The 16,129-nt window shown below is 36.2% G+C and overlaps 1 protein-coding gene across 1 annotated transcript; it reads right to left on the reverse strand.

The window, feature by feature from the left end:
* Positions 1 to 9,712: 9,712 nt before the first annotated feature.
* On the reverse strand, positions 9,713 to 15,684 carry LOC124937407 (nucleolar complex-associated protein 3). Its single transcript, XM_047477670.1, has 14 exons — positions 15,535 to 15,684; positions 15,063 to 15,217; positions 14,681 to 14,850; positions 14,380 to 14,585; positions 13,886 to 14,094; positions 13,633 to 13,735; positions 13,380 to 13,543; positions 12,552 to 12,690; positions 12,238 to 12,411; positions 12,021 to 12,157; positions 10,918 to 11,253; positions 10,687 to 10,826; positions 10,474 to 10,571; positions 9,713 to 10,385 (listed from the first exon to the last, which is right to left on the reverse strand). The coding sequence occupies exons 2-14, from the start codon at positions 15,215 to 15,217 to the stop codon at positions 9,849 to 9,851; spliced, it is 2,568 nt and encodes an 855-aa protein (XP_047333626.1). The 5' UTR covers positions 15,535 to 15,684; the 3' UTR covers positions 9,713 to 9,848.
* Positions 15,685 to 16,129: the final 445 nt, after the last annotated feature.

The raw sequence follows: 16,129 nt of genomic DNA on the forward strand, positions 1-16,129 counted from the left end.
TATATATATATATTAAAAAAATACACAACATACATATTAAAAAAATGGGAAATGATATTTTCAACGAAAGAGTAGCGAAAGCAAGGCCACGAATCTACGTGGCCTTGCCAGCTAGGAGAGAGAAAAAAAAAAGAAAAAAAAAAGAAAAAAAAGAAAACGTTTCAGTTTCCCCCTTCTTCTTTCCTCTGTCTTTCTTCTTTTCATTTATTCTTTCCGGCGATTTTTCTCTTCTCTAGCGATTTTTTCTCTCCGGCGGTGGCATCCCCGACTTCTTCAACTTTATTCATCTTCTTTCTTTCGATCGAAAATGGTAGGTCTTCTCCTTCGGGTATTTCCGTTCACTTCACTGTCTGCATTCGTGAATATCTTTTCTCTTTTTCAGGCTGGTGGTCCAGGTACATCTCCATGCAAGACTCCAAAATCTCCAAGGACAAGGTAAATAACATCTCCTTTAGAATCCTAAAACATTTTGATGATTTGAAGACCGTTTAGGTTTTTGCGGTTATGGGTTAGGGTTAGGGTTAGGGTTATGGATTTTGATGATTCTGCTGATTCTAATGATTTTAACGATAGAAATGGTTGATTATTTTGTGTTTATTTGCTTCTATGTGATGATTTATGTGATTTTTGATATGTTTGGCTGTTATGGGTCCCGAAAGTGTTGTTTCGGGGACCCGAAAGTATGATTACATAGTCCAGAAATTTGATTTTGATATGTTATTTGAATGAACGGTCCCGAAAGTGTGGTTTCGGGACCCGAAAGTGTTGTTTCGGGACCCCAAAATTGAATTTTGATATGTGAGGCTGTTATGAGTCCCGAAATGGGTGGTTTCGGGACCCGAAAGTGTGGTTTCGGGACCCGAGATGGGTGGTTTCGGGACCCGAAATGGGTTGTTTCAGGACCCATAAATCTGATTTTGTAATGTTTGGCTGTTATGGGTCACGAAAGTGTGGTTTCGGGACCCGAAATGGGTGGTTTCGGGACCCGAAATGGGTTGTTTCGGGACCCATAAATCTGATTTTGTAATGTTTGGCTGTTATGGGTCCCGAAAGTGTGGTTTCGGGACCCGAAATGGGTGGTTTCCGGACCCGAAATGGGTTGTTTCGGGACCCATAAATCTGATTTTGTAATGTTTAGTTGTTATGGGTCCCGAAAGTGTGGTTTCGGGACCCATAAATCTGATTTTGTAATGTTTGGCTGTTAAGGGTCCCGAAAGTGTGGTTTCGGAACCCGAAATGGTGGTTTCTGGACCCGAAATGGGTGGTTTCGGGACCCGAAATAAGGTGTTTCGGGACCCGAAATAAGGTGTTTCGGGACCCGAAATTTTGATTTTTAACTTGTTTTCTCTTGGTTTTTAACTTGCTTTAACTTTGTTTCTCTTAGATTATCTGTTTCATGTTTTTTAAATGTTTATCTTTTGTTTTTGTAGGGCAAATAAACGTAAAAAGAATGCCCAAGAAGCAGCATCTCCCAAAGCAGTTCACAAATCCCCAAAAGGAGGCTGTGAAGTCAATAGGCTTTGGCCATCTACTTTCATTATCACTTTCAAAATGCCCCGGGGAGATATCTCGTTATCTAGTGAGGCAGTTTGACTGTGATAAATGTTCTTTCACTCTAGAGAATGGCGAGGAAGTGAAAATCGAAGAAGAAGATGTTGAAATGGTATTGGGTCTCCCCAGAGGGGAGTTGGACATTGTAGAATATCAGAATAACGAGACTGATGACAAGCTGAAGGCATTTAGGACTCGATGGGGTAACCCTATTAATGGCGCTCCTTTAGTGACTGCTATGCCGACGAAAATGATTGAGAACAAAGCTGCTGACAACAATTTTAAGATAGACTTCGTATTATTTGTTGTCAGCTGCTTTCTCTGGTGTGATCACCTAGGTCAACTATCAAGGTACTATCATTTTTGTTATTTCATTTGCATGACAACTTATATGACATGTTAATAAATCCTCAAATATGTTTTTTCCCCTTGCAGGTATAGAATTCTGAAATCTATTTCAGATGTTCATAATATCAAGAAGTTCAATTGGTGCAAATTTGTACTTGAAGGATTAGTTCAATCATGCGCAAAAGTGAAGGAGAATGAAAAACGACATTTCCAAGGACCACAGACGTTCCTTATTGTAAGTTATCCGTTAATTAATTTCTCTGTTTGCAAAAATAATTGGTTTTAATTAACATATGTTTGTTTTCAGTTGTGCTACGTGTATAGGGTGAGCAACCCACAACTGGGAGGAGTTAATGACCGTCGATTTCCAATACTGTCATGTTGGAATGACACGACTTTGAAGTTTAGACTAGATACGGAGTTTGAAAAGGGAGGATTCGGACGCGGAAGCGTTTTGGGACGAATTCCACTACCGGGGATGTGGGGGGAGAACGATGAGGAGGATAATGATGTGGGGGATAATGATGTGGGGGATAATGATGAGGAGGATATGAATGAGGGGGTGTCTGAGACCCCAAAGGCGGCGGCGGCAGCAGCAGCAGTAGAACCTAGGAATAGGTCACCACCTCGGATGAGGCCACCAATGAGGAGGTCAGAACCAACGCAATCAACACCTATGAATCAAGGCCTACCACCTATGAATATAACACCCATTAACACGGCAGGTCCGGACGTTGATAAACTGACTTTTACAGAGAATTTGGCGTGGATTGCTAAATGTACGTTGTTTATTGAAAAAGCCACGAGAAGACTGGAAGCTTTAACTTCAGGCTGGGATGCAACGCCAATGTATGACAACGCCATCCACGTAATTTATAGAGCAATGGACAGGAATAAACCTTTTAGGGATGCCATGCACAGATACTTCAAAGATCGAACACCCACTGAGGATGATGGGGTAAACCATCAGGACGCTCACACTGAGGGGGCTCACACTGAGCGTGCTCACAGTGAGGGGGCTCAAACTGAGCGTGCTCACAGTGAGGGGGCTTAAAATGAGCGTGCTCACAGTGAGGGGGCTCAAACTGAGGTGGCTCACACTGAGGTGGGTGTTCTCGAAGAGGAAGATGAAGATGAAGTACTTGAAAAAGATGCATCTCCAAGAAAAAGAAGGAGAAATCCAGTGCGACATATGAAAATTCCAGCACGCCTTAAATCTCCATACATGACGCAGAACAAGCCGACAAAGATCATCCAGCCTGCCCCTCAAACTCATGATGTCGTGGGAAAAGAATTGGTTGCTTCCAAAAAACCGAAGAAATATCCCATACATATGATGGAACTTCCAGCACGCCTTCAATCTCAATATATGAAGAAGAACAAGCAAAGAAATCTAGAGTTCTATCATTATGTCAATATTGAATACCGAGATGAAGTCGTTGTGGGATTCATTTATGCAGTTGATTCGAATGCCAGGTAAATCAATATTTCATAGTTTCTTAAATCATGTTTGTTTGGCTGAATTAATGGTCCCGAAAGTGTGGTTTCGGGACCCGAAATCTTGTTTCGGGACCCGAAAAGGATGGTTTCGGGACCCGAAAATGGTAGTTTCGGGACTCGAAATCTGGTTTCGGGACCCGAAAATGGTAGTTTCGGGACCCTAAATAAGGTGTTTCGGGACCCGAAAATGGCAGTTTCGGGACCCGAAATAAGGTGTTTCGGGACCCGAAAAGGGTGGTTTCGGGACCCGAAAAGGGTGGTTTCGGGACCCGAAATGTGGTTTCGGGACCCGAAAAGGGTTGTTTCGGGACCCGTAAGTTTGATTTTTAACTTGTTTTCTTCTATATCTGGTTTCTGCAAGGAAGTATTCTATGTATCTGAGCTTACCAATATCAACATAGAGCAATTTCAATCAATGAAAAATGAATGCCATGTTGAAAGTGGGATAATTGATGCGTGGGCAAACATGATTACTCTTCACTGCAAATCAACTTCCGACTCGAAAATAGTTTTTTCGACAGTCGTTTCTGTAAGTCTCTAAATCTTTCATTGTTGTTTAAACCAATTATCTCTTATTCTGATGTTGATTTCATTTGCAGGACTTTTGGAGAATGAAAGACCTTTTCATTGAAAGATTGGTTGAAGAAATGAGAATTTTCGAATTAACTCCCGAACACATGAAAATTGCTAAGTTGGTAAGTCCTTTTTTATATTATCTGATTTTTGATTATATGTGTCATCTGAATCTTGGTGATATTCTTGCAGATATTTTTCCCAATTTTATATGAAAATCACTATTATGTGGTTGTCATCAATATGCGAAACCAAGCAATTGAAGTCATCGACAACCTCCCACTGGACCCAGATATTGAATGGGATGATAAATATGTCACAACTCGGCAACTGGTAACGTTGAAGTCTTTTTTACACATAATGTATTGACTTCTTTGAAAGTGTTTATTAACTTCTTTGGTAAAACAGGTACAGAACGTTGTGGACTACTTCCAAACTATCGACCAAGGGATCGCGGATAAAATTGCTCATTTCCCGTTCAATGTTTTGAAATTACCTTGGCAAGACAGTTCAAATAAAACGGATTGCGGAATATACTGTATGAGACATATTCATTCGTACACGGGCGATACAACAAATTGGAATTGTGGTATAACGATAGAAAATGTAAGTTACATATTTTCACATTTCATTTGTTTTACAAATCTTTAATAACCGCTGAATTATAATTTCCTACAGGCAAGGAGAATGCTTGAAGCATTGCGAGTCAAATACACTGCAATGATCATCCGTTCAAACTTAAACAAAAATATCAAGAACATCTTACAGAAGTTTGTAGACATTTTAAAAGCAGAATGTCCTGAAACATATAAAATGTATGATAACAGCAACTCTTAATTAATTTAGTACATTTTTTGTCTTCAATTATAATCATGTATAAACTAAGTTAAAACCCAAGTATAAACTAAGTTAAAACAAGTTAAAAATCAAGTATAAAGTAAGTTAAAACAAGTTAAAAACCAAGTATAAAGTAAGTTAAAACCCAAGTATAAACTAAGTTAAAACAAGTTAAAAACCAAGTATAAAGTAAGTTACAACCCAAGTATAAACTAAGTTAAAACAAGTTAAAAACCAAGTATAAAATAAGTGGTTTCGGGACCCGAAATGGGTGGTTTCGGGACCCGAAATGGGTGGTTTCGGGGCCCGAAATAAGGTGTTTCGGGACCCGAAATATGTGGTTTCGGGACCCAAAATATGTGGTTTCGGGACCCGAAATAAGGTGTTTCGGGACCCGAAAGTTGGTTTCGGGACCCGAAATATGTGGTTTCGGGACCCGAAAGGTGGTTTCGGGACCCGAAATATGTGGTTTCGGGACCCGAAATAAGGTGTTTCGGGACCCGAAATTTAGATTTTTAACTTGTTTTCTCTTGGTTTTTAGCTTGCTTTAACTTGGTTAGACTATCTTCGTTAGAAATGAAAGGACAAGAATGATAAAAATGTTAAAATATTCAAAGTTATAACATGATCAAAATAAGTACTATCTTCGTTGAATGTTATCACCACACGCATGATCTTCGACATATACTTGAGAGGACAAAAGTGATGTGAAGGATAGTTGAGTTGAAAGTGGATCATTCCATTGTTGTTGTTGTGTTGAATCCAAAACTGTAGATGTTGTGGCCGTATTTCCCTTCTTTTTTGATCTCGAAGTCTTGGGGATTTTTTCAATTAAAGATTGTTTCCTCTTTGTTGGTGGTCGTCCTCGACTTCTAACTTTCTTAGGAGAGTGTATCAAAATGGATGTAGCGGGAGATTGAAATGGAGATGGAGATGGAGATGCTTCTGTGCTTTGGTCTTTAGATGCTTCAGTGCTTTCATGATTAAGTGACATAAACTGTTCCATCAAGCCTTTTATTCCGTTCATCCAAAAAGAACAAGTTACTTCCGATTTTACTCCAACTTGTTGAACCTCTTGCATCAATCGAGTTAGACTATTGTGACGTTTTTTTTCTTCCACGGACATATCTGAATCATAAATGTTGGTGATATTTTGATACCCACGCTTAATATCTTTACGCCACCGGTCCATTATATAATACATTGGTACCTCATTCACCCTCATTTTTTTCAACACAGCCATGATATGTCTACACAAAATACCTCTGAACTCAAACAATCGACATTCACATTTCACATTGCAATCCTTTTCGGTGTAATGTACTTTGTAAGAAACATCTCTTAGATGTTCTCCATGAACCCCCAACATGATTTCCTCAACTCTAAATATAGAAACTGAACCTTCCTCTTCAATGGCTGAGATGTCGCACAACATCAAACCTCTAACTTCTACTTGAACCAATCTAAATATATCTGGAGTGTATAAGTTTTGGTATTGCCTTTCGAAGGCAAATCCACTAACAGTTGGTATCAAAGAATTAAACGATAGAAAATCCAATTTCTTTTCTCTCTCGATATTTCTCAACAGAGCCCTATCATATTGCTCGACAAATTGTTTGAGGGATGTTTTGGACTGCACGTAGTCATCAAAGAAGGCATTCATACTTTCACTCCGTTGAGATGTTGACATACCGGCCCAAAATTTGTCTTTGACATAAACAGGTATCCATTTAGATCTTTCCAAATACAAAGATTTCAACCAAACATTATCTTCCAACTGATAATCTTCAATTAGTCTATTCCAATCCTCTTCGCATTGTTGAATATTTATGGAATTGTATACAATGTTTTTCAGCCTCTTCTTTATTAGATGGTATTCAGTATGGCTTCCAAGTTTTATAGGAAGTTTCTTCATTATATGCCACAAACAAAATCGATGATGCGTTTTAGGAAATACCTTCTCAATTGCAATCGCCATGGATCGACATTGGTCTGTGATTATGGCATTGGGAGGTCTATCATGCATACATTCCAACCAAGTTCTAAACAACCATGTGAAAGAATCTGAATCTTCACTTGACAATAACCCACATCCAAGCAAAATGGATTGACCATGATGATTAACACCAACAAACGGAGCGAAAGGCATGTCATAGCGATTTGTCAAATATGTTGTATCGAAAGAGATAACATCATGAAAATCTTCAAAGGCAGCCCTGCACCTACCATCTGCCCAAAACATGTTTTTATTTCGGGATTCCTCGTCCAAATCAATAAGGTAGAAGAAGTTTGAGTTCCTGGTTTGCATTCTTAAGAAATAATTAGTGAGTGCTTCAGCATCCCCAATCCCTAACCTCAACCGTCGTGCTTCTGTAACGTAATTTCTACATGTCCTCTCATCGAAAGACATGTTTTCATACCCTCCAGCTTCAACTACAAGTGATTGAAATGTTTTGGCCACAGTTATTCCAGCTTCATCGTTTGTATCCAATCTTCTCTTTACATTTCCGTCAATTACTTTGTAGGATCTAACATGATGTATTCTCTTAGGGCTTAAAGAATGGTTGTGCTCAAGAGAAATACTTGTTATCACATATTCCCCTTCATTTCGAACAACAACATTAATCTTTGCTGTACAATCTGTCTTCGTTATTGGTCTAGGCTGATGAAACTTGTTTTTTGACTTCGATTCTTTCAGAAAACTCTTAGCACAACCAACGCTGAAGTATTTCCTCTTACCACCTACATTTTTGCTCCCTAATTTGGTAATGCCGAATCCCGTTAAGTGGGCATATGATGTGTAGAATTCAAGAAGTTGTTCTTCGGAGGAAAATGTCATTCCAACACTAGGAATGTGACTGCAAAAATTAAGTGAAACCGTAAGAAAAAAGTCCATAAACCACACATTTCGGGTCCCGAAACCACATTTCGGGTCCCGAAACCACCTTTCGGGTCCCGAAACAACCTATTTCGGGAAATAAAATGACCCTTTCGGGTCCCGAAACAACCCATTTCGGGAAATAAAAAGACCCTTTCGGGTCCCGAAACAACCCATTTCGGGACAAGGAAGGACCCTTTCGGGTCACGAAACAACCCATTTCGGGACAAGGAAGGACCCTTTCGGGTCCCGAAACCAACCATTTCGGGACAAGGAAGGACCCTTTCGGGTCCCGAAACCAACCATTTCGGGACAAAGAAGGACCCTTTCGGGTCCCGAAACCAACCATTTCGGGACAAGGAAGGACCCTTTCGGGTCCCGAAACCAACCATTTCGGGACAAGGAAGGACCATTTCTTGTCCCGAAACCAACCATTTCGGGACAAGGAAGGACCATTTCTTGTCCCGAAACCAACCATTTCGGGACAAGGAAGGACCTTTTCTTGTCCCGAAACCAACCATTTCGGGACAAGGAAGGACCCTTTCTTGTCCCGAAACCACTAGATCTATTCAGGGTACCTTTCGGGTTCAACATGGGTGGATCTGTTCAGGTTAAGTTCTTCATCTACTGGGTTGTTCAAGTTCGGTGCTTCGGTTTCCTGAAAATTCAAATAGTTTAAATCCATAAATACTTATGTAAAATGTAAACCCTAGATCTGTAAAATCTAAACCCTAGATCTATAAAATCAAAACCCTAATCTATTCAAAAAAAAATAAAGATCCTTAAAAAGGATACCATGGAGAAGTAAATGCTGCCGTAGAAAGAAATAAATGCAGCCGGAGAAGAGAAATAAGTGCAGTCGGAGCCGGAGAAGAGAAATAAATGATGCGTTTCAGAGAGAGAAAGAAATGCAGAAATATGAAACCCTATTGGGTGAAAGAGGATATGCAGAAATGTAGAATTTTTTTTTTCTTTTTCTCTCTCCTAGCTGGCAAGGCCACGTAGGATTCGTGGCATTGCTTTCGCTAACCCTTCGTTGGGTTTATCATACCTCTAAAAAAATATACACCGCAAAGGTAAGGGTGGGCTTAAGCCTCACCTCTTGAATGTATCTGTCCCTGCAACTTTGTATATTAAATTATCAATTATAATCATCAATCTCAACCTAATCTTTGTTATTCTGAAAAATTTGTTAATTGAACATATTCATTAAATAACAATTGTTTAGATTAAATCACGGGTTCAATTTTATCTGGAAACAACAATTTTATCTTAAATAGAAAAAATGAATCAAAATTCCTCGAGTCTTGAAATACAAGGTTTGTACCAACTCAAACAACTTGAGCGCAAGCCAATGTTGTATATCAAATTATCAATTATAATCGTCAATCTCAACCTAATCTTTGTTATTCTGAAAATTTTGTCAATTGAGCACATTCATTAAACAACAATTGTTTAAATTAAATCACGGGTTCAATTTTATCTAGAAACGCTTTAAATTTAAGCGAGGATTAGGTAAATGGAGTTGTCATGCTAACTCTCCTTTATTCAAAAATAAAATAAAATTAAACAACAATTGTTTAAAATTAATATACTATAAAATAAACATATTTAAAATTCGTTTAACAAATATTTAACTTATTATATTCCATTTAACACATTTTTTTTAATCAATTTAACACGTTTTTTTTTTTTTAGTATATTTGATTAATTTAATACGTTTTAAACCGGTTTAATAAATATAAATAGTTTTAACTCGTTTAATAAATTTTGAACGGCTAATACATTTTTAGTTCATTTAATATATTTACTCATTTAAAATTTTAACTTAATTATATTTGACTTTCTTTTTAACACTTTTTAACCTCAAAGTTAGATATATAATTTAAAAATAATTTTATATTATGAAATAGAGAAGATAAGAAAAAAAAACAAGAGATGTTAGAAAAGATGGTTAAGCTAAAATAACAGGTTACAGATGTGGGAGGCTTATTAACCTTTAAGTATCCTTAAGTTCAAAATTGATTAAAAAATGAGTATTTTAATTCAACAAAAAGAAAAGAAAAAGATCAAAACTTGATTCTCAACAATAGTAATTCACAACAAAAGTTATAACATAAAAACAAAACAAAAGTTATAACATAAAAACAAAACAAAAAGACTATGTTAACTTCATCTTCTTCTTTTTGTTCACCACCTTCAATTTCTTCACTACCTTAGTAGTAGTTGCACTCTGTTTCTTCTTCGTTTGATTCTTATATTTCTCAAATAAATCCAACGCCAATGTAGTCCTACTCAACTCGTCCTTTAACCTCTTGCTTTCGCTCATATCATGAACCATCACAAAATGATCGCAAAATTTCTTTCTCAACACATCATCCTCATCTGCCTCACCCATCTTCACATCTTGATCAACATCGCTCACAACAGACTCACTTCCTCGTTTCCTCTTACGGTTCTTACCAAAATCTTCCTTTAAGTCGAAAGTCTCTTGCTCAATTGAAGATTGGGTATAAGCTTGCTGAGGAGTGATGTAGGAAAGTAAAACTTGGTTTTGGGTGGCTGTGCTCATTGTTGAGATTGTTGATGCTAGTGTGGAAACCATAGGATTATAGTGTTTGCGGAGAAGGTTAAGTTCCCATAATACGGTGGAAAGAGCGCCACTCAGATTTGGGTCCGAAACTTGAGGACGATACATCTTTAACACAATTCAATATAAACTATTATCAGATGTGCAAAAAAAAATTTAAGGCAAATTATTTGTTTATTTGAGTAAGAGATTGTACCGCAACAGGACCAGAAACCGAACCTCCTCCAGCATCATTTTCCAATAGATTCCTGCACTTCACATTCTTCTGAAGAAGATGCTTAACAGTGACTAGAGCTGCACCAACAAAATAAAAAGTATTTAAAATATTTCCTAAGAATGACTTAATGAAAGTGTGCAAGTTTTCGAAGAATTCTTTTTTGCAAGATAATATGTACAAAATTAGAATTACCAGACATAGCCTCGGCTGAGTCGAAGCACAAAGAGAATGTACTCAAACGCTTAATAAAAGCGGCAGCCCTTTGCATATCATGTTGTCTATCATCACACAGCATTATTTTCAGGGCTTCCACTAGCACTTCTCCCTGATCCCTAAACTCAAACAGAAAAAATGAAAAACATTAAGGAAAAAAAAAATGGTAGTAGAAATTTCTGAAAAAAGGAGAAAAGCTTTGTCACTAACCTTCCTGCCCTGTACTCGAGCAAAATACTGTAAAGCTGAACAAAGAAATCTTGTAAATCAACATTCAGGGCATCGAGATTGTTCCTCATCACTTTGAAAGCGACAATACAACAACGAAGACGTTCAGCAATAGAGAGCCGTTTGGTGGACTGTATGGAACCACTAATATCTGAAGAGCTTCCACCGCCTTCAGCAAGCTTTCTTAGATAAGTTATAAGGTCACCCATGAAATCTAAGTCAATATGATGAGCAAATTTCCCTATTCCATCCAAGCAAGGAGCAAGTAGAGGGAAAGTCCCCCACTGACTAGTTGATTCATTTGAAGTGTCCACATTTCTAAAAACATAAATAAGGAGGGCAAAATGGTATTAAGATATGGAGGAGCAAAATGTAATAATGTAATAGGAAAGCTCTACATTTTTAAGAAGAAGGCTAGTGAATGAATGCTACATTAAAAAAACACTTCATTTGGATTCACCATCTCCGATTACTCATCAAGGTGTGTAATTGAATCACCATGTCTGTATTTGAAATTTAGCGGTGTTTGTAATTGATTAATGCTTATTTAATTTAACTTCATTTTATAACTGTTTATTTAAAATTACTAATTGTTTACATTCAACTCAAATTAAATTAAAGACCCAACTTAATTGGTAAGTTATCCAAAATACATCATTTAACAGTGAAATTATATCTTAACAAGGGTAAAATAGTCTATAAGTAATTAACCTAAAAAGAAAAGGTCTATAAGTACCTTTTCAACATTAGTTTCACAATTTATGAAATCAAATTACATACAAAGTATTTAAATTTAAATATTTTCATTTGGTTTATTCATCATTTATTATCCAGAAACTTTATTCATTTGGCATTTAAAATTCAGCATTTAGTACTTAATTTTCAGTTTATCATAAAGGCAGAGCACACTTGGTCTAAGCCATATTAAAAAATTAAATGGTGATTAACAGATCCAAATAGTGTGATGGTATCTCTAACTAATCAGATCTTATGGAATTTTATTGTATGTTAGAAATTGTGAAGTGATGTCATCTTCCATACTCACTCAAACAGACTCATGGAAGAACTTTCTATGGTTTATATACCTGGCTGCAATTGACTGCATGGTATGTGTCAATATGCGAAAATATGTCCCAAATACAGCAGAAAGTGTCTGTGACTGAATTTGTTTCTTCTCTTCCTCATCTTGGCTAAAAGAAGCAGCTTTAAGATCAGCTTTAACCTGTGGATCAAAGGAAACAATTTTTCCATTGACAAAAGGAGTGCAAACAAAACAAATGGATTAGAGGAAAAGAAGAATACTTCGTCTCTCATTTTCGATATCTGTTCTTTGCGATTCTTCTTTCTTTCATTGGCCGGCACTTGGCTTGGTTCCTCGGTACCCCTTTTCATTTTATTTCTCTTGCCTTTGGTTTTTTTTTCTTCAGTAATTTTAGCCCTCCCTATGTCTTCATCAAATGTCAATGACATGAATACCTGAATGGTCAAGGAAACAAAAAATTGAGCTCAAAGCACAGATTAAAATCAGAATCATAGAAAATGCATACATATCTTCATAAAAATCATTACAAAATTAAAGATCAGACGCTGAAAAAAATAAAAAATAAACATAATACCTCAATTGAATCAGGACGCAAATCACAATCAGAAGCTTTAACATCCTCGGCAATATACCGAACCGCGTGTACAGTAGCTTCACCACCATGCTTCCCCTCATTTGTAAAAAGTGACTTAACAGTCGCACAACAGAGTTTCCTATCAGTCAAACAATAGTTAAGAACTGTGAGAGGTTTATAATAACCAAGAACCTTTCACCTTATAATATGCCCATTTGTCCGCTAAATATAAGCATGAAAAACTGTACATATATATATCATGCAAGTAGATGACGTGTTGACAATCAACAGATGTAGTTGGTCAATCAAAAAGAAATTACCATTTTTTTTCACCAAAAATGAAAAAAATGTGTTCCAAGGTGAAGATGGAAATGGCAACAGAATAAACAAATGTAAAGTAGCTACAAGAATAGTTATTTCGGAAGCTGCAATTTACTAATCGCTATCATGTAAGATGACTCAAATAAAATTTCTGTTGTCAACCAATAGACTAATACATATAGATTTGTCATCAACCAGAATCTGTATTATAAAGATGTGAGATCAGAACATAAAACTAAACTCAAAATAGAATATTGCCATTTGGAAACACTTTATGGGTCTGGATCTAGAGGAGAAACTGTCAATAAGATACGTTCTGATTCCAAACGTGAACTGATTTGGATCCACGTACAATAAGATACCTAACAGAAGAAAAAAAGTGCATTGACCGTGTTCATCTTTAGATAGCATGACAATGATAGAAAAAGATTCTAAATCAGAAAATCAACTCTGAACCAGAAAGTTTGGATGTTAAAATGAAACAAGGATATAGAAGAATACTAAAACCTTACAACTTCATCTGTGGAGTTTAAGTTCTTAAGCACTGCAGCCAACAAGCTTTCCCAATAGTTAAAGTGTGGATGAGCATCCAGCAAAGTGCAAAGACACCGAACAGCAACACGCTTAAGAGGTTGTTGCTTTTCTAATGCGATCAACTTGTTCAAGTATGCCTGTTTTTATGCAAAAAACAGAGAGACTAAAGGGATTGTACATCTCATCCAACAATTAAACGGCATAGTTCAAAGTAACAAAATTCAACCTTATAAACTGAAAGGAGAGTTGATTCGTATAACCGCATTTTCTTAATGGCCTTTGAAACCACCATTTCTTGCTCCTTTGCAGTTGGTAGCCTAATACGATACCTGTATAATCATTTAGATCAAACATAATGTTTCTATTGCAGTGGAAGTAGAAAAGGGACAAGAGTAAAATGTCTTTGAAATTGAATCAAGAGTCCACAAACAAGAAGAATAGACCCAAAACAAAACAAAACAAAAAAGAAGAAATAATACCCAGGAATGATGTCTTTGAAAACAGCTAGTAATGATTTCAAACCAATAACTGTTATGGAATGATCTCCCTTATTACAAATTTGTAGCATCTCCTTAAGAGATTTAATATTTGATTCAGGATCCATAAGCAACTCTGTTCCAAGTTCTGCTAGCCTGAATTTCATTGCTTTATTTGATTCTTCAGCTGTCAACTCTTTTTCAACCTCAGCCTACAGATAGAAAATGCAAAAGTCAAGTAAAATGAGTGAGAGGTGACCAAGAAAAAATTGACAATCAAACTAAAAATTTCTACAATACGTCAAGAACACTATTCTCAACAAAAGCTTAATCTCTGGAACCTCAAACAAAGTGAATTAACATGGTCTGGAACCTCAAACAAATGGGCTTTAGGCATGTGCAGTTTACATGTGCAAATCATCAACTCAACGATCAGAGATTCACACTTTCCTCGTGTTTTTAAATTCAAAATGAATACATAAGCAGCAACATTATACCAGCACTTGTTCTTGAGGGGTTGGTTGCACTTCTGATTTGACGGCATCTTTTTCTTGCTTCTTTGCCTCTTTTCTACCTTTTTTTAGCTTTGCCCTCTTTTCAGGCTTCGTCAACTTCACAAGACTTGCTTCCACCCCATCATCACTACTGTCACCATCAATCTGATCAGAGCCAACTGTGCCAGGCTTTTTAGCTGTCTTTGGTGCTGAATCACAAAACAACATATCAAAATAAGATTGCTAATTGATCAAAAAATGTAATTTAAGAAGGCTACAGAAAAGTAAAGGTGACTGAAATCACCTGTTCTGAAGTGGAGTTGCCCATCCAATGTCTTTATAGGAAGAGCATCTACACGATCAACTTCAATCTCATTATCTTCCTTCTTTTTCTCCAGAGACTTCTTCTTTGACCGCTTCTCATATAAAGCCTCCAAAGCATCTTCTTTAACATCAGCAACTCGAGTAACATGCCTTTTAGAATGCAACTAACGTTAACGAATAGTTTTGGCAATAAGAGCAATAATACATTATTTTTTTCACCAAACATAAAAGAATATATAAATAATTTTACCACAATAATAAATACACTAATGCAAATGCATAGCTATATGCGCATACGATATTCATGGTATGCATATTAATGTCAATACAGTTTATGTGAGTGGAAATTTAAGATCACTGACTTGGTAATCAAATTGGTGTCCAAATTTGAAACGAAACCAGCATAATCTACATTATCATTCACAAACTGCAAATCCTCATCAGACACTTCAATTTCATCATCAGCAACATCTGGTGGGAGATCAGGTGGTAGTATAATCTTCTGCTTCTTTCCCATCTTGCACAATAAAATACAAAATTGGTTCAATAGAACAGTACAAAATTCTGAAGAATCCTCCCAAAGGTATAAACTATAAAGAATTCAAAATTAAGAAGTTGCAAGTGTCTAGGAACCTAACTGTTCATAACAATAATAGGCCATTGATTTTCATTTCTTTGTTAACCCCAAGTCACCACATCCCACAAATAAAAAATTGTATCGAAGTTGGAAGTGAAAAAAAACATAATTTCATATCCATTCAATGCAAAACATATGGAAATCAACATCATATGAAATAATCAAAGATGCTAATAAATTGAAAGACTTGATTAAACCTGCTTCAACGGGTGGAGTGGCTGAGCGACTTGAAAGGCGAAGTAGATTGAATGACTTGTTCTTAATACTCTCCCTTAGGAAGATTCAATGACAATGAATAGTAGATGCAGCGAAATCTCTCCAAAGTTCAGACCTTGAAGGGTTTTATATTTAAGCCGATTCATTAGGGTTTTAGAGGGGATTTTACAGGTGAAGACTGAAGAGGAAGACCAATGTTATATTTAACCCCTAAAGTTTTATTTTACTTTCAATTTAAACCATATTCTTATAATTAATCTGTTTTTTTCATAGATTGTTCACGATGGGCCGACCCTAGGTTTGGGCTGCCCTAACCAAAATAAATATCTCATGAAAATCAAATCCCAAAGTCTTTCTTTTGACTTTTCTATTTATGAGATTTTTTTACTTAAAGTAACACTTTTTATATTATTTTTTAATAATAATAATTTTTTATATCTTACCAATATTATTTTGATTTAAGATGATATATTAAAAATTCATATTATTATATAAGAAAAATAAAATTATTATAAAATATAAATAATAAATAAATATATTAGTAATATTATATATATTTATTTTCATTGATTAATC

Source organism: Impatiens glandulifera, chromosome 5 (genome assembly GCF_907164915.1).
Source record: "Impatiens glandulifera chromosome 5, dImpGla2.1, whole genome shotgun sequence".
In the NCBI taxonomy this organism is placed as follows: Eukaryota; Viridiplantae; Streptophyta; class Magnoliopsida; order Ericales; family Balsaminaceae; genus Impatiens; species Impatiens glandulifera.